This window comes from Diceros bicornis, chromosome 6 (assembly GCF_020826845.1).
Source record: "Diceros bicornis minor isolate mBicDic1 chromosome 6, mDicBic1.mat.cur, whole genome shotgun sequence".
Lineage (NCBI taxonomy): Eukaryota > Metazoa > Chordata > Mammalia > Perissodactyla > Rhinocerotidae > Diceros > Diceros bicornis.
Genome location: NC_080745.1, coordinates 53,703,322 through 53,723,103, shown reverse-complemented (window position 1 = coordinate 53,723,103; position 19,782 = coordinate 53,703,322). Strand labels below are relative to the sequence as shown.

Genomic DNA, 19,782 nt, shown 5'->3' with positions numbered 1-19,782 from the left:
TGGAGACTTATATTATCGAGAATTACAAGCTGTTTAAAAAAACGAGCCACTCTCTTAATTCTGATGCGAGAATGGGGCAAATTTCCAGGGATAGTCACCACGGCCAAGAACAGCTGACTAAGAAAGAATAGTCTCCAGGTTTTTCCAGAAAGCTGTCTGCTCATTAGGTAATGGCCAAACAAGACAAGGATGGTAAGCTTTTACATATTCCAGCTGGAATATTTAATTTTAAATACTCCATGAGAAATGCAGCAATCACAGAAGTCTGCATTAGCTGGTAAACAGCCTAATGTTTTTGAAAAAAATCTGAAAAGGGAAAATAGCATTCTGAAGTAGAGAAAACCCATCTGTTACTAGCTAGCTAGTGGCCCTCAGCATGTCAAATGCTCCACATTTGTACAGTAAAGGAACTAGGCTAAGCTGTGGTTCTCAAGCCAGGCTGAACCAAGGAACCTCCCAGCCAGCTTTTAAAGAACCTAACCAATTCAATCAGATTTTCTGGGAGCAGGGTCCAGGCATCAATATTTTGCAAAGCATAGAAGGGCTGAGAAACACCAGATTAGATAATCTCTAAGGTCCCACTCAGATCTCAATAAATTAGGGAAGTATTCAGAATACCAGCATAATGAATGGAACACAAGAGAGCATAAAACCCATGCAGGTGTAAAGAGAATCCTAACCAAGGATTTACAACACATAAATGATATTCTCAAATGAACCTTGGCTTCCCTATATGTGAACAATAAATATGCTTGATTAATAAAAGCAACAACAAAATTATTCAAGGCATAGAACAACATGAAAGATAGTATGTCATTAACCTTTGGTGGCATCTGAACTTTGTATCCACTTCCAAATTTATGAAACACATACACATCAAGCTCTGAAAATTCAAAGAATCAAATCTCTTTTTAATACAAACTATAAATCAAAGAGTGTGAAGTGGTAGGTTTTTAATTTCTTACTGAAAAACATCAAGAGATGATATGGCAAAAGCCAAGAGAATTATATTATGAGGACATATACACTCCTTGTTTTATGGAAGAAAGCAATAATACTTAATGATGACTACCAGAATCAATACTATGACAAAGAGGGCATTGTGGATCGATTCCTATAAGTGATTCATTTTAATGGGGCCTTAAAAAATAAAACAAAATAAAAACTCATGTGGCCTTCTATGTTGAACTTTAGCCAATAGGGCATGAGTTCTTCAACTGGAGATATTAGACATGGGCCTTGTAGGGGGGTCCGTGAACCCTCTGAAACTGCATATAAACATTGTGCGTGTGTGCCTGTGGGGGTGCACCCATGCACAGAGGTTTCTTATCCTTTTTTGAGTCGAGAACCCCATTGGTAGCCTATGGACTCCTTCTCAGAAAAATGTTTTTAAATGTATAGAACAAAACACAAAGAGCTGCAAAGAAAAAAACTAATTACAGTTATCAAAATGGTTTTTAAAAATTATAACAGTAATAAATATGCTTCATCAAAATATTAAACAATAAGATCTAGCTAGATCTTTAGAAGGCTATAATAACTACCTTACTTTTGTAGTAATAAAGATCACAGATGTTTTTGTGACATAAACAACAACATAATGTGATATGAAAATATCTGTGATTTCTGTTGGTAACACAATCACAACTTACTGCTAATACTACTGTGGTTTATTGTCTATGTTCATCATGAAAGGAAGTAATAAATTTCTGTTATATGAAAAAATATTTTCCCATCCACGTTCACAATCCTCCTGAGTTCTCTAAACTCTAGATGAAGAACCTCTGATCTCTGTCTTTATCCATCTTGAAGGGGTTTGTTTATAAGCCTCCAGTAAAGGTAGAACATTAGACCACAAAGCACTCAAGGAGCATTTCATGAACCGGTTTCTGTAAGGGCCTGTAGACATAGAGCCCTGGACGGTCTTAAAATAATAGGGAGAAGGTGAAGAGCTCTCTGAGGAGGGACCATAAGGAGAGCTCTGTGAATTTCTGGAGCTAAAATTCAAATGCATCTTATTTTTAATTTAATTTTTTTAATTTTCTGCATAGCTCCTAAAAAATGTACAGTGACTTACAAGACAAAGAAAGCATAGCAAAGCCTCATGAATCAGAAGTAGATGAGAAAAAGAAAAGAAAAGAGAAAACAACATAGGGGCATAAAGTGAAAAGGCACCAAGCAAGAAGCTGGTGCAAAAACTGGAAAGTGAGCCACAAATTTGCCTTCTGAGCTTTCTGGCAGGCATCTTGAAGGGGAAAACCTGGAAGTCACAGAATTCAGTTTCCAAAGGCTTATATCAAAAAAAAAAAAAAAAACAAACCTCAGAAAAGTATAATGCTTCTGGTACTAAAACCAGATAGAAATTCCTCCCACGGATCTTTATAAAGAGAATATCATGTGTCCTAATTAAGGAACAATAACCTCAATAATATCATTAAAAGAGGCATAACAATGAGTTTCATAGAACCTTTTTAAAAATAGTTTCTTAAAACAATAGCAATACACCAAACACAATTCAATGGGGGCTCATGAAGGAAAGCCAGGTACTCAGCTTTCTGAATTCAGATGTGAGTGACTTACCTAAGTCAGTCAGAACTGAACACGGGCCCCACTCTCAACAGCAGGAGGTGGCAGACTGTTCTCAAAGGGTCAGATAGTAAACATTTTCAGCTTTACAGGCCTTACGGTCTACTGTAAATATTTATCTCTGCCATGAAAGCCCCCACAGACAATGGCATCACTGGGTTCAAATAAGCTTTATTTATAGACACTGAAATCTGAATTTCATATACTTTTCACATGTCATGAAATATAATTCTTTCTTTGATTTTTTTTATCATTTAAAAACCATTCTTAGCTTATAGGCCACACCAAAACAGGCAGGGGGCTGGATTTGGCCCACAAGACATAATTTCCTAACTTCTGGTCTACAGGATCAAAGTTTCCCCCAGACAGCTCCTTGCCTCTTGTATCCTTCTCTTTCCTCAAGCCTCTGTCTATATCAACTTTTTCAGGTAATTACTATTTCCACATTTTATACACAACTATACACAAAGACAACCAGGATAATACCATGAGGACAGACACGGCTTCAGAATCTCTATGTTCCATGGAAATAAGAAGGTAATCTAGGATGAATTAGCAACAAAGAAATGGTTTAGTTCCCAGTCTCCTCATTAAAATAAACATACACATATACACAAAAAAAGGCATAAAAATTTGAATGTACAACTTTCTCTACTTCAAGGATCGTATGTCAGTTTTTTAGAAGCATATAAAAATATGTATAATCAGCTGAATCACTTAATTCGGGTGTTGTAGCATTTACAGCGCTAGAGCTCCCAATGAAAATGAAAACATATCATGTTTCGCAGCATACAATTAACTTGGTACAATCCCAATAAGAAACCCTTCATTTCGAATGTCATTCAAATGTCCCTGAGCTTCTGTCTATTCTGAGACAAAACAAAGTACAAGTCCACTGAATTTGGCAAACTGGGTTGTCTCTATTATATTGGCACACAAGAAGGCCCTACGGAATTCACCCCATCTCTTTATTTTAGGTCCTCATCTATGATTTGTAATACTTATAACTACCTATTCTGGAGAGCTGCTAAGACAATTAATAAGAATTTATGAATAAGCCTTGCCGAGCATGATGAAAGAAAGATATTATGCACACCCAGATGAACCCTGTTATAATTCAGGGAGGTGGCAATTAACCTCATGGAAACACAACACACATCAAATCGAGTCTCCTATAAATATGTAAGTGCATTCAGAAGATGCTCTAAACCACACGATTCTATTGTTCAACACAGGTCTTAGCCGCCCTTCTGAATGCTAGCCCTGTAAGTGTCCCACTGTAGGCTATGATTTGTTACCTCTGTGTATTTTCTTATACTTTCACAATTGGTTCTGGTAATGAGGCTGTGTATAAGACACGGGCTCCTTGAACCATGAAAGATTAAATTCTATGCTAAGCTGTAGAAATGCCAATGAAACCTCTAGTACATCCCGAGAACAGGCCCGTAGCTTGTGGGGCTTTGGGAACTTGTAACTCATGAATGCTCGACTGTGCAGAGCTCACATAATGAGCAAGGCAAGGTCTAGAGTTACATGTAAGTCACTGCAATTATTTCTAAGGACACTTATTCTTGAGTGTATGCATTCACCCACTAGAACACTGAAGCTTTGTATTATTAAGGTGAAATGTTGGGTTCAACTCCAAATACTACTGTTTCTATAACCAGCCACAGAGCCTCATCCAAACTAACATATATTGCATTTTAACAGCATTTGCTAAAACCTACATCTTCTAAAAATTATACAACATTCCAAAAAAACCTCAAGGAAAATCACTTTCAAAGCGACCATGTCATCTTTTTAGTTTCTTCACTGCATTGATCTGCGTCCACAAAAACAAAATTAAAATCTATGTTTAAATAATCAGAATAAGCTTCTTTATAATAAGAGTCATAGTATCCATTACATCTGTTTTTTAACTGAAGGAAAAAAAGAATGATTGAACACGTGGCATTCATGGGTAGGAGGTAGGCATTTCCAGCTCTGCTACTTACGGTTGTGTATCCTCAGGCAAGTTATTTAACCTCAATAAGCCTCACAGTTCTCAACTATAAAATGTTGATAAGAACCTCAACTACTTCATAGGTTATCATGAGGATGAGATGAGATACTGTATGGCAAGTCCCTGAATAAAGGCTCCTTTCCTTTCCTTATTTAGGGAATTGTGATATTGTGATTTATAAGAAATATATATATTTGGTCATTCAGATGACCAATATATATTTCTCAGACATATTTGGTCTTCATCCACAGTTCTTGGCTCACAGCTCTCAAAACCTTTGGAATTTCCTGAACGATAAGTGCAAAGGGAGCATCTTTTGTTACAATATTTGGTCTCTGGTCCTCAGTTTCTGAAAACGGTTCAGGGCCATAAAAATGAAATGGAAGTCTTGTTTACATTAGTGAAGGTGACTGTGGACCCCACCCAATGGTGAGGGCTGGTTGCCAGGAGAACCAGCCATATGATCAAAGGATTGGAGCTTTTCAGACCCACCCCTGACTTCCGGGGAGAGGAGGGGGGCTTGAGGTGGAATCTGGCCCCAAGCTCATGAGAACAGAAGCTCCTTTGTTCAGGACCTCACCCTATGTATCTCTTCATCCGCCTGTTTATCCGTATCCTTTAATATCCTTATATTTAAAGATATAAATCAATAATCTACTGAGTAAATGGGTTCTCTTGAGTTCTGTGAGCTATTTTAGCAAATTAATCAAACCAGAGGCCATTGGCTCTGAGGTGGAGGGCAGTCTTGCCAGACTGAGCCCTTTACCTGTGGAATCTGATTCTATCTCTGGGTAGATAGTGTCAGAATTCAGTTGAATTCTTGGACACTGCTGGCATCCGAGAACTGCTTGTTGGTGTGGGGAAGCCTACACACACACACACACACACACACGTTGGAATTGGGTCCAGGAACCTAAAAGAAGCACCCAGTTGGATCAACAAGGTACCTTCCTGAACCCTGAGGGAGACATAATACCATTAAGAATTAATCCCCATAGTGTGATGTTTAAGAGGCTTATTAAATCACAGCCTCAACACTGAGAAGAAAATGGAAGAAATCAGATATTTATGATGACTCAGATTTTTCCATTCACTAAATGTGGCTACTGTGCAGAGATACAACCTTTTGACAGAATTTTGTATCCAAGGTGTCTCACACTGTGAAGGCATGGATTCTGTGATTTAATTTCTATACTCTCACCACTACTCTCTTCATTTAAATAATGTAATGCCTCTCCAGGAAAGAGTTCCATCTCACCCCTACAGTTACACCCAGCCAATGCCACTCTCCTCCACATGAGCATGGACTCCAGCCTCTCATAAAATGGTCTCCTCAGAATCAGAATCCAGGCTTTTCTAGTGCCTATAACTGAGACTATGACCCAGGAGTGCTGAAAACCTGGACTTTCCTGACCTAGAATGGTAGAATGAGACAACTCCCCAAAACGTTTCTTCCAAACGTCATGTAAGGTGCCTTTTACAATCTCCCAATTTCTAGGCACTCCTCATTGGTCCCCAGTGAAAAAGAAGCATTATCTGGTTGCTAACATCCTTAAGCCTTGACCTCCAGTTGGATCAAATCTTTATTGTGTGAAAAATACGTTGGTGGCCTGGTTTCCTTTTATCATCTACAAATCACAGTTACAACATGGCTCAAGTATTAGCAGCTTTAGTGGAAACAAATCATTCTGTTCATGTTTGCTGAATACTGACATAGTGGTAAGGCTAAGCAATAAAAACTACTGCCCATACTTGTTGAGTCTGAGAACAAAGAAAATTTATTTTCCAATTATTCACTTTACATCACCATAAGGAAAGAAATCTGTGACAGCGAGGGTAACATGCATTTGCTAGTGGCTGCCATTTAGTCTTTAAAAAGTGCTGGAGAATATCTCTAAATAGAATTCATTATAATTATCTTGAGATATTAACAGTAGGCAGCTGCCAAAATATTTTACAAATAGAGCAGTAATACACTACTGTTACCTAATCCAGCTGTGTTTGGCTACTTGGTGTTAAATCTCATTCCTTCCATGAGATAAACAACTTATTAACCACAGAGGAACTAACAAGATTTTAGCTTCTCCTAAGGGTAGCGCTCTAAAGACTTACGTCAGTTAAACGAGTTCCCTTCTGACTATTTGTTCACAAACTTGCTTCATGAGATGGTGAGGACTCAATGAGTTAACGCACAGGAAACCCCTGGAACAGTGCCAGCCACATAAGAATTGCTCAATGCTGGCGATAAAGAAGTCAGGACAGAGTAGGAACTTTCTAACAAAACATGCTCTAAAAATCACAACTCCTGATAAATATGCAAATCCCACAGTTGAAATTTTAATGTCTAGGTTTTATTAGATCTCTTCTTATTCATATGGCTAATTTAAGCACAATGAATGTATGCAAAAATTTTTCCTCAAAACATTGTAATTACTCATATAATTAGTCATATAATTATGTATGAGCTGTATTTACTCATATAATTCAAGAAAAGACTCTCTATTGGGACTCAGCCATTTAGGTAGATATAGGCAGGACCACACAATTATTGTAATCGACTTCGTGGTACTTAACAAACTTAGGAAACAATGGAAGTGGATGGATTTAGAGATAAAACGGGAAATTCTGAGACCTACAACAAAAACTGAGGCTTTAGTGTATAATTGAACTTGGCCCACACTTTGCCTAATATAGTTTTATCCGTGTTGCACACAGTGTAATCATTGGCATCTTTTTTTTTTTTTGATAAAATGAATAAATCATTTGAGAAGGCTTAAGGAAAAGTGAATGAGGTTAGGGGAGTGGGCTGAATTTTCTAAAGAGAAACAGGCTGGCCAATCAAAAATATTTCAAAATGGTAAAGTTACATTTTTCAAAGACTGCTCTTTGGTCTGTATTTTCTATCTCCAGAATGTCAAAACAAAATGCTAAGGCTAAATCAGGGTGTAGCTGTGACTCACTGATAACCAACTTGGGAGCATTTTGTTTTTTTAACTTATGGAAAATATTTCCCAGCAAATAGAAGAAGAAGCAAAGCTGTAGAAAACGGGTAGGGCCTCCTTCAAAGAGCATGTGATAAAGAGAAAAGTGCTAGGCATGCAGTTAGGTGATCAGAGTTCCAGCTTAGGGATAGTATCACCAACAGCTGGCCAGGAAGCTCTTAAATGCTGTGTATCAACTGTAATATAAAGGGCTTGAAGACGAACTCTGAATTTTCCTTCCAGAAGTAAAATGCTAGGGTTACATTTTTAAAGTAGGAACAGCCTGAATAAAAAGCAAATAATTTAAAATTTTAACTCAGTAGAAAAGGAATTTTAAAAATATATGAAAAGTCAGTTGAGAATTTTATTGATTTTGGCCCAAGGCCACTCTGTAACACTGACTGGGTGGAAGGTTGAAAGAATATAAAGGTTGTGGGTGGGGTGTTGCAATTAGAAAAAGTAAATGCTATGTTTAGAATAGACTTAAAAACAGAGTTTGAATGGGCTAAAAAACTATAATTATAGAATATAAGGCTTCAGTAGCTATAGTTAATTATGGCAGGCAGAGTTCCTGGTTGGATCATTCAATAAATATTTGTTTAGTGAATGAAGTGAACAAATACATAAGTGAGGATTTGACAGGAACTAAAAAGGGAAAGGATTTTAGACACTTTAAGGAAAACAAAACAATACATAACAGGACCACAAGCGGAGGACCAAAAAGTTAGTGCTGGCTTTTAACAGTAGGAAAATTACAAAAATAAAAAATCATCACCAATGTCTTGAGTTGTCTATTTTGCTAGAAATTGGGAAGGCATGAATTATCCATAAATAATAATGATTAGGGAAAGGTATAGATGAATGAGGTAATGGGGATAAATCTCAGACCTTATTGTAGGTGGTTTAAGTCACTAAGTAAAGTCTGCAAATGATTTATAAAGCACATACCTGCATAAATTAAAAAGAAAAAAATGTAATTGTATTATTAGACTGGATGTAGATGTTTAGTGGATAAAAATTAATATATATATATATATATTTTTTTTTTGGTGAGGAAGATTAGCTTTGAGCTAACATCTGGGCCAATATTCCTCTATTTTATATGTGAGATGCCACCACAGCATGGCTTGATGAGTGGTGTGTAGGTCCACACTCGGGATCTGAAACTGTGAACCCTGGGCTGCCAAAGCGGAGTGTGCGAACCCAACCACTATGCCACTGGGCCGGCACCCAAAATTAATATTTTTATAATAAAACATATAAAGCAGATGTTAACTAGATATTTAAAGCAAATATTAACCTAGCATAGAAATGATCATCTTTAATGATGTAGCTTTTCATATAATATATTTATGTCACATTTATATATTTTCAAAGGTTTAGAAAACCTTGATAACAGGTCACAGGCTACATACTTTTATTGCCAAAAGTTAGTTTTTGGTACTCACAGATTGAGCTTGTCATGTTTATGTGGCAGTCATGTTTCCACAATACCAATTATAGCAAAATCAACTTCATGAGTAAATTTGAAATGCAGAAACAGTTGCTGATAAGATTTTAAAGGAAGTCACACCAACCAACTGATGGAAGTCATTTTATATGCTATGTGCTATCAGAAGCAAGTTATAGTGCAAGTTTTAATACGGTGGCTCTCTTGCAGAGAGAAAAAATATTTCCATCTTGTGCACCAATTTATTCTAAATTGGAAAAATATTTGGTGATCAAAAAGGCAGAAAAGAGGAACATGAAAACCAAATTTGTAACAAATCCAGTGTTAATGATTAACCAATTAACCTTTCTGAAAAGCTTTATTTAATCTTTATTAGAAGCAAAGGGAGCTTAGATGACAGTGTGAGTCTGAAAAGGAGTGGTTGCCTGTTCCTGGTGCTGGGCTTCGGGAGAGAGGGGACAAATAGCTTTGGGGGCTCTGAAAGCAGGGGGCACTGGGTGTGCTTCTTATCCCAGACAGACCCCAGAGGAGAGGAGGCCTGGAAAGATTCAAGCAACCCCTAGAGCTCCTCAAAGTCCCAGGATGGTCACATCAGAGCAGGAGCCCAGTTTCCACACTCCTGGGAGTAGTGGGGAAGTGTCAAGGATCTTAGCCAGCCTCACTGAGTTTCCCCCAGAGTTGTGCTGGAACAGCACAGTGACCTCAGGGTACCCAAGGAGAGCACAGAAGAGGCAAGGAGAGATGTTGAAACCCAAGGGGACTTGCAGACGGAATTCGCTTGAACTGGACCAACACTGAGGATGAGGCAGGACAATGCTCATCTCTAAAGATGCCTGCACAGGCAGAGGCCACCAAGACAAGGTGAGCACCCCCCACCCCAGGCCTTAGCACTTTGTAGGGAAAAAGGGTTAAATTAAATATTTCTGACTAGCGATCTGACTTAAGTTTACTTGTTCATAAAGTGCTCCCTTTATAAGAATGATACAGATATGGTAAGGTAAAGGTATGATATGACACGGTAACGGTACCTAGGAATTGAGAAGAGGCAGAGATTAATAAAAAATGCTGGTTATAATGTAAAATAATCTAATTAAAACATCAAATAGCTGACAAGATAGTAAGAAACTGCCAGACCAAAATCTGCAGGAAAGCAGGAGACCAAGAGGTAAGCAGGGAGACACTTTACCCTGATGGGGGCAGATGTGAACTGATTTTGACAGCCTCACAGAGGAGGTGAAACAGAAATCAAAGCCAGAACCCACCCAAGTGGGGAAAATAAAAAGGACCTCCTTATATTAAGCTCAGGCTCCTAAGAGTCACACCTCAAAATAAGAGTGAACCAGAATAAACCCACCTCCTACCCAAGACTACAAGGACAGCTGTCTTGGCATTGAAAGTACATGTAAGGGGGGTGGGGTCCCTGAGAAGCTGTATTCACAAACTGGCCATTGTGTGCAAACCTGCAACTCAAATTCACATCACCTGGGTGGTCTAAAAAACTTTAAGAGGTAAATTTAAGTTAAAGTGGTCTCAGACTAGTAGTGCCACCACGCACCTGGCAGAAACAAAAGCAAATCCTCTGAAAAAAAGGCCATTCATCCTAAGCTTCAAAGAAATCCTACAAGTAATTTTTTAGTGGTCATGACAAATACCCAGGCAAAAATAAGTGAGCACACAAAAACAGACAGATAAGAGGGGAGAGGAGGAAATCTAAGAAAAATATAGATCCTAAAAACAAATTCATTCTCTAATGAATTCTGCAGCCATTTATGCAACAATATTTATTGAGCACCTACTAAGTGCCAGGCTCTATGCCAGGTTGCAGGACACAGATGCCGTTTTAGCTGTCATATGAACAAATCACTCAGGGGATGATGAGAGGTTAGTTGAACTACCATTATGTTTCTTTACCTTTACTTTCTGTATTTTCCTAAGACTTGCAAACACAAGGACTAATGAGTGCCCATTACTATTTTTAGTGATAGATTTTGAAATAAATAGTAATCTCCTAGGACTGAGATTGACATCGTTGATTCCTTTCCCAGACTCTCATTCCCTGAAAGTTCCATGTTCGAGTTAAGCCTAATCCCCTAAGCAAACCACAGAGCCACGAGCATTAACAGAAACGTGATGAAAGACATAGATTATCTCGGAGATGTAAAACTCAGAGTTAACATTTATCTTGAATTGTAAATGTTCAAACAGATGATCTTGGAATAATAGCACGAACTAGGTCAACATTAATTTTTTTTTTTGCTGAGGAATATTTGCTCTGAGCTAACATCTGTGCCAATCTTCCTCTATTTTGAATGTGGGTCGCCACCACAGCATAGCCACTAACAAGTGGTGTAGGTCCGTGCCTGGGAACTGAACACAGGCTGCTGAAGCAGAGTGTGCCAAACTTAACCAGTAGGCCACGGGGCTGACCCCCAGACAACATTAATTTTAAGGCAGATCTGGAAACAGCTGAAGGCACAGGAAGGGTGGAGGAGTTAGTCCAATATTGACTTACATATGGATTGCCTTTTCTGGCCAAAGTTCTTAAAATCTTACTGATATTTGGGTTACTCTGGTGTGTCCACACCAATTACCAACCTTTGTCTTCTATCCAGCTTTTCACAATAAGGATTCAAGTTGTCAGCTCTATACTTATGCATTTGTTTGCTCTTATTAAATATTCTGGTGGTTGTCATTTACTGAACCTTCAGAACGGTATGACCTGTGCTAGCTCTTTTCTCCTTGCTTGCCAAATCGTGACAGTGTGGTGTAATAATAATAATAGCGACTGCGTATAGTTCTGGACCTGGAACTGTGCGAGACACTTTTTAGGAGTTATTTACTCCTCACAACAATTTTAAGGGGTAAGTCATTATTACCCCCATTTTACAGATGAGGAAACTATGGGCCAGAGAGGGTACATCCTGAAGCAGAGATATAGAGGGAGCAAAAGCATGAGCTCAAAGTTATACAGACCTGAATTCAAATCCTGTCCTGCCCCTGGCATTTCTCCTCCCCTAGAGATGAGGCTCAGTTTTCTGGGGTAAAGGCTGCCGTGGGAATAAAATGAAATACAGTGTGTCTGAGGGCCTGGCCTCTGGGAAGTGCTTGTTTCTCCTTCCTTCCGATGGTTTCTTATTTGGAAATTCATGTCTTGCCTTAGGCAGCATCTTCAAATAGTTTTAAAAGTAGTTACTTCCAGGAAAATAATGTACAGAAATTTTTTTTTTTTTTTGGTGAGGAAGATTAGCCCTGAGCTAACATCTGTTGCCAAGCCTCTTCTTTTTGCTGAGGAAGATTGGCCCTGGGCTAACATCCATGCCCATCTTCCTCTACTTTATATGTGGGATGCCTGCCACAGCATGGCTTGATAAACGGTGAGTAGGTCTGTGCCCGGATCCGAACCTGTGAACCCCGGGCTGCCGAAGCAGAGTGCGCAAACGGAAGCACTATGCCACCGGGCCGGCCCCCTAGAATTTTTAAATAATAAAAAGGTAGATAATCTCTTATGTTTATGGAGGGCTTTAAGTTTTCAATACCCCTTTGCTCCTTCCCAACCATTGGTTTGTTTGATCCTTTGGAAAATATTGAATATCTCAGTTGACTGTTTTAGACTAGCTGTCTCCGGGACATAATAACGTTGTCTGTGGGCCTTGAAAAATGCTAATCCAGGAAATGATCCAAGAAGAAAGGACCAGGCCTTTGCCTTTCTTTCCAGTCCCCTGAGGCAATCTGCCCTTTTCCTTCTCCCGGGTATCTGTGTGTGTGTGTCAGGGTGGTTGAAGGGTGGTAAGTCAAGGGTGGGAGGGCGGGATGTGACACATAGCTGTCAGGTTTCCATGGTAAGGAGGCCTAGCACAGAAGGAATGTGCTACCTTCTCTTATAAAAGAACATTTCATTTTTTTCTCAAGCTTGTGAGAAAATCATCCTACATTCTCTGATTTAAACCAAAACTATGTACTCTTTTTAGAGTGGTCTGAACTGAAAGGCTATATTCATCCAGAAGGTGTGGCAAAAAATGCTGGGAAAGATGTATTCACCCCAGTAGACCGCCTGGCACACAGTAGGGCTCAGCAAAGATGTGAAGTTACTGCAGTAACTGCGGTGTGAACCACTGCCTCTGTTGACAATGCAGAAAATAATGTGATGATTCCCGAGGGTCCCTGAAAAGGCCAGCCCAACCACACTCCTAGGAGAGCTTCCTAGATTAGCAAGACTCACTTCTCAAATAATTGATTAGTTCAGAGGTCACACACGTGGACAGATTTTGTTTTGGCCTGCAAGATTTCAAAATACATTTTGAGTTAACATTTAAAGCTTGAGAGATTTCATCTGCATTTACAGCTGGCTTGCTTTACCCAACAGTATCTACCTGGCCCTTTTGGGAACTTGTGCTGGTGCCTGGATTATAACTGTGTTGGCTAAATAAAAGTTCAGAAGTCCTGTTAGCTGTTTCAGGTGTTAATTTAATCCTATACACAACACGCCCCCCCCCAAACAAAAACAGAAGGTTCACAATATATGAATACAAAAACCAAACAAACCCTCCGGCCCTCCAATTTCTCACTCTCTCAGAACTGACTGTGCGGTTCCCACGATCGGTTTGTAAAGCCCCTGTTCTCAAACCCTCAACTTCACCGGCTCTTGCTGGCTAGAGGCATGAAGGGGAAAGACCACCTGCCCCTTTATTACTAATGCTTGAAAAAGCCCCCCATCAGAACTGGGAAGGAATTCTTGATGCAAGCAGGGAAAAAGAATTAAAACTCCGCTGATACAAAAAGCTACTAAGTGCCACAGCAGCTTGTCATTTAGAAGATACCATTTAGAATTTTAGTGAAATTAAATTAAATAGGAATAAAACACAAGTGATTTTTACTTGAGCATATTTTAAAACATATTACAATACTGAGAGTCTCCCACTTTAAAATCACTCCTATAAAAGGCAGCTGGACTCCGGCAATTCTCCCTTTTCAAATTGATGTTGCCTTACTCCTGCTGGTCCAGTGTGGTCCCCTGAAACCCCAGAGCCTCCACTCCCTTTCCCTTGTGCTCAAGCCCACAATTCTAGCCCCTGCATGATCCCTCCACTCTCCTTCCCAACTCCTGTTTTTCTCCTCTCTCCCCCTGCTCACCACAAATACACTTCAAAGATATTTCAGTGATAAAAATTATAGAATAGTATATAAGTGATAATACTATTATACACTACAAATACATTACATTACTAATACATTACTACTAATAATAGGTGCTCAATAAATGTTTGTTCACTATGTGCCAAGCACAAGTCTAACTATTTGAGAGAGGTCACAGGATTCAGTAACCACCACAGTCTTCTGAGGCTTGCAGTGTAGTATTAAAGATGAGTGCTCAGCAGTCAGACTGCAGGTTGGGCTCTTAAGGCTTGTAGACCACCTCTGGTGTGGCCCAAATGCTTCCTACAAAGCGCCTTCCAACTCTAAGAGTCTATGATTACTGCTGCCATTTTTAAGGATGCAAGATTTATAGGAGTGCTTATTGCTAAGGAGAAAAGGAACTTTTCTCTTTGGCAAGCCCTCTGTTTCCATAAAGGGGATGGCCCAGATTAATTCTGGATGAAACTGAGCCTTCTCAAAACAGTCCCCTCACCCTACTCCACCAAGCAGAGGAGTCCCCCAGGACTGAACTTGAAGTGCCACCCGATGCCAATAAGGAGCTGAATTAACCTAGAAGGTTAAATCCTGCCAGTGTAGAAATGCAATTTCCTCCAGTAAGTCTAGATAATTGCAGTTTCCTCTATGAACGTCTGTCATTAAAGTCCACTCCAAGGAGGTTCCACGGATAAAACCCCAATGACTGTCGCTGACGTGTGCCCAGCGACCAGACCTGGCAGATCCGGAGTCAGCTCAACCCACCACCCGCTGGACCTACGCGGAGATCATACAGAAGAAAAGGCGGGTCTGGAAAAGCTCTTGGGTAAGAAAGGAAATTTCCTGTCTCTGGTCCTTTCTCTTTATCGGGACCCACTTGCAAGCTCGGGAGGTCTAACCCGAGCGTGACGACTCCCAGGAGCGCAGGTTCCCAGGGGCGCGGGGTGGAGAGGGACTGCCAGGAGAGGGCTGCCCCGGGAATCCCGGCCGAGCCTCGCCCTCCTGCTTTCCCTCCTCCACACCCTCCTCGTCCTCCCTCTCCTCCTCCTCCTCCCGGCGCCCGAGCCTCCGCGCCGCGGCTGCTCGCCTCCTCCCGGGAAGGGTGGGATCCAAGTGTCCCGGCGGGGTGGGCGCCGCACAGTTGGAAGGGAGGAGGAAGGCAGGCGACTCGAAGCCTACCGTCTTCTGCTTCTTGACCCCCGACATACTGGCTGGCTGCGGCTCTACCCGGCGAGCTGGAACTCGGAGCCCGGCTCCTGGGAGCAGAGGCGCTAGGACGCACGGAGGGCGGTGGCGGCGGCAGCGCCTGCTGCCGAACTCCGGGGAAGGAGGTATAAAAAGGCTCCGCAGACACGTCGCACTTCCCTTGACCAGCCCCCTCCTCCTACTCCTCCTCCCCCCGCGCTCCTCTCCGCCCCGTCGGCTCCGCCAGCAGCGCCCAGCCCCGGGGACCCGGCCGCCTGGGCGGCGTCCCCGGCGCGGCTCCCTACTCGCGGGAGCTGCTCCGTCAGCCCAGGTCGGAGGCAGGACCTTGCGGCCTGAGGGGCAGACTGGCCTGCCCCGCGCGCAGCCCCGGGTCAAGTTCGCCCTCGCCCTTTCCACTCCCAGCGGGCCCAGAACGTCCCCTTCTTCCCACCCCACCCCAGCGCCTCTTCAAGGAAGCCTTCCTGCCTCTGGGACCTAAGAGCTAACTTGGGTAAGGGCAAGGATGCTTGAAACCGCCAGGCTTGTTGGCAGGATCCGCAGCGGGCACCGACGCCCAGCTCGTCTTCATTTGCAGTAATTGTAGCGATGGCTAGTTAACATTTATTGATCCTCACTCTGCACTCTGCTGAGCTCGCCTTAAGCCTCACGCGTCCCCTGCCCCAGGCATCAAGTCTTACTTTCTCCCCATTTTACCAATGTAGCAATGGAGGCTTTCAGACTTTCTCAAGGTTATATTCCAAGAGGGGGATTCAAACCCAGGCTGTCAGCCTCCGTAGGACAGGCTTTCTACACCAGAGTCATCATATAAAATCACGAGGCGCACCGCTTGCCGGCGCTTGATGCACCAGGCATGGTGCTCAGGGGGGTACACGCGTTCACTCCTTTGGAGCTCACGATGTTTTCCTCATGTTACAGATGGTCCAGCTGAGGCACTGCTCCTCCTCGCACAGTCAATTAAGCAAGGGCAGCTCCAGAAAATGACCTGTGGTGGCCCAGCGACTTGTTTCAGTCCATCCCCCAAACTACTCCCATAATACTTCTGTGTGTTCAGTAACTAGGATGGGCGCTGTGGAGAAAGAAAACAGGAGGCCCAAGTTCAGATGATTTATGGCCTAGACCCTAGGGCTCCAAGGTTTTATCGGAGTACAGCATGAGGCAACTTTCTTAAAGAACCCAATGTCTGGGACAAGCAGAGGAGAGAAACTATGGTTAGCGACAAGCACCTTGAGGACAGTTACTGGGTCTCACACCACTTTGTACCTTAACTCCTTGCATAATGGCACAAACAGATCAATAGGACAGTGCAGGCTAAAGAACCATGCAGACACACCAGGGCTGCCCTGCTCATACCAACTTGGGTCGTCCTTCTGTGAAAGGGCTAGAAAAGTTACATCCTAAGGAGGTGAGGGATGGAACTTTTCTTTCATACCTAATTGTATTTCTGAAAGACTGCCAGCTTTCCAGACAGACACCTATAAAGATCTGAGTATTCAGTGACTGCCCTTCTCCATGGGAAGGTGGGAAAGAAAAATATGTCAGGAGTCAAAAACCTTAAAAGGCAGCCTGCTTGTTTGTACAGTTTGGAATGTCAGTGTATTTATTTTCTTACTCATTTTGAATAAAGTGCCACCACTCCCTCCAACTGTGAGCAGCTAGGGGGCAAACACTGGGTTTGAGTTTCTGTTCTGCACACAAACTAGCACATTCTGAATTTATGTGAAGTGTCAATAGTAACATCCCATTCTAATTTCACTGGAAAAATAGTTTTGTATCAGTTCCAACCATATCTTGGATCCTGCTCTAAGACAGAAGGTAAATTAAGTGTGGATGGAGAAAAACAATTTGCATGACTGTTTTCTTTTTTTTTTTTTATATTGCCTCTAAAAACGCTGTATTCTTGAAACAGAAGGAAGTTAAGGGCAAATCCCTAAAGGCTACTTCCTGGAAAAGAAATATAGATTGTTTAGACCTAGGAGAGGTTTTGAGATCATTTGTCTAATTTTCCTATCCCTGTATTTTACGTATGGGCAATGTAAAACCGGTGCTGAGGGAGGGGAGGTAATCTGACCCTAGTCACTAGTTAGGGGCACAGTTGAGACTCAAACCCAGGTCAGCCAACTCCCCATATGCTCTGTCCACTAAATCACTCAGCCTCCAGGTCAACTGTTTCAAGACCCCATGATAATTGTAAGCTGGACTGTTTATCTTGTTTTAGATTTAATTAATTCTCAAATAGTACTTCAGAACACATATTCTTTTACTACTTCCAAAGAGTTGTGAAATAGGAGGCCTCACCTCCCTTGGACCCAAGCTGGATTGTTTAAGATCCTTAGCATCACAGATCATCAGTTTAGTTGTAATTCAGCATGGTGACACTCTGAAAGTAAAATAATCATTTTTGTTTCCCCCAGGGTCTTTCTTTTAAAGGCAATGTCTTGAATTCTTTTTCAGCTCATTACCCTCTCGTTCCTAGGAGAGTACATTCCTTCTGGAAAGATATGAGCGGCTAGCAACTTAATTTTTGGAGTCTGATTTTAGCACATCACAACTGGAAGAAGATTCATTCAGGGGAAGGGAGGAAGGATTGAGGTCTGCCCACTCATTTGGACACAGTCTCCATAACTTTCTCAGTAGTGTTTCCTCCAAGACGCCACTGTAAAACACTGTGGCCTACATTGTACCAATTTATAATCCTTGATACTACTCACAAATTTGCATGAGGGATTTTTTTCTTCCTATTTTCTTCCTTCCAGAACTGGCTGGGCTTTAATAATTAGCTTAATGAGGTGGTGATTACTAATTGGTCCTTTTATTGTTTAGATAAGATAGAATCAGATGAACAAGAGAAATACATATACAAAGAATGCCAACATTAGTGAGATGTGTATGCCATAGGTTCTCCAACACGTTTTGGGAAACATCACATTTTAGGGGATCTAGCTTGGAGGCACCTCCCCTGGATGGTCCTTCCAAAGGAGTGCAGTTACATTGCCCCTTAGTGGCTGTAATGCATAAAAGAAACCTAATTGCTGAAATGCCCCTGTAGAGACATAAGTGCAGCAGTTCCCTTGGGTCAACAAGCCGTTAGTGAAAGTCCTGTAGGATCCAAGCACTCTTCCCAGGCAAAGGTACTGCCAAGAAGAGCAAGATGTGATCCCTGTCATCAAGAAACTCACAACCTAGTGAAGGAGACAGACTCTGCCCCTTACTCCCACCCCAGTCGTTTCAATACAATACATGACTTGGACAGTTGAAAGGGATACATGCACGCCTTAGACATTTTATTTTGACTTAAAACACATGCACTTCACTAATCTTTGATGTAGGGCTAAAGGCTTCTATTGTGGTATGAGTATGCTGATGGGAATTCCAAAAACCACTTTAAAGTGGTTTTAAAGTGGAGTTAAAAATTAAAGGCATTTAAACAATCTGAGAGGGATCTTCCTTCAAGATTGAAACATACCCCTCCCCCATCTTTGTCTGTTCTCTTGCCTACAGGTAATGCAACAGTACAGTTTTTAGCAGGTTATCTTTCCAAAACATCCATCCATTTTCACAGAAAACACAACTCTTTTTTTTTCATTCATATGCTATTCACTAAGTCACATCTAACCAAATTACTTTATTACGCTAACAGGTACAAGTAGCATAAATAGGTTTGGGAACAAACACTGGATCTCAGTAAGCATCCAACTTAGGGAGTGGGGCTGCAGAAGTGTGTGGACATTCCAGGGCATCCTACTGTTGAAGAACATTCCTTTTGCTGTGGGCATCAGTCATTATCTTTTCCAGAAGAAATGGAGAGCATAGATTAAACTGGCCAGTTAGTTAAAAGAAAGGATCTTGTGGGAGCACAGAGGAAGGACATCCAGTTCAACTTTGGGAGGAAGGAGAATGGAGATAGATGTCAGGATTTCTTGGAGAAGAGGATACCCTGAACTGAGACTTAAAAGAAGGGTAGAGTTTTGCCAGCTCTCTCCTCCCCCAAGTGGGTGTGTGTGTAAATTTGAAAATTTAAAGGCAGAGAGCCGCATCAAATAACATGGTATGTTCAGAAAATTATAAGTATCTGTATCGCTGAGTTTAGGAGATATAAAAGAAGAGTGGGAGAATGTTGTAATAAAAGACATGCCATGTACAGTCAGGCAGCAACGTGATTTTGCATGTTCTCCATGCTCATCAGAGTGTGTTAGCAATGTGGCTGGCCTTCCATTTGTTCACTAGTCATTACAGGACACTTTCATGTCCGAAGATGAGAAGTCACTGTCCTGAGGTGCCCATAGTCTGGTGAGGGAGATGGATATATACACAAATAATTCAAAGGGAATGTGATAAGTGTTGGAATCAAGGGATATTTGAGATAATAAGGAAAAAGCACAAAAAAAGAAGCAATGACTGGTGGACTATGAAGAGATTCGTATAGGTGGTGA

At 41.4% G+C, this 19,782-nt stretch overlaps 1 protein-coding gene across 1 annotated transcript in view; it reads right to left on the bottom strand.

The window, feature by feature from the left end:
* The window catches only part of PAPSS2 (3'-phosphoadenosine 5'-phosphosulfate synthase 2), a 77,953-nt gene extending 62,506 nt beyond the window's left edge, over nt 1–15,447 (bottom strand). Inside the window, exon 1 of the mRNA XM_058543458.1 lies at nt 15,326–15,447. Within this exon, the coding sequence (XP_058399441.1) occupies nt 15,326–15,352 (27 nt within the window). The 5' untranslated portion in view covers nt 15,353–15,447. The remainder of the gene's footprint in view (nt 1–15,325) is intronic.
* Nucleotides 15,448–19,782: the final 4,335 nt, after the last annotated feature.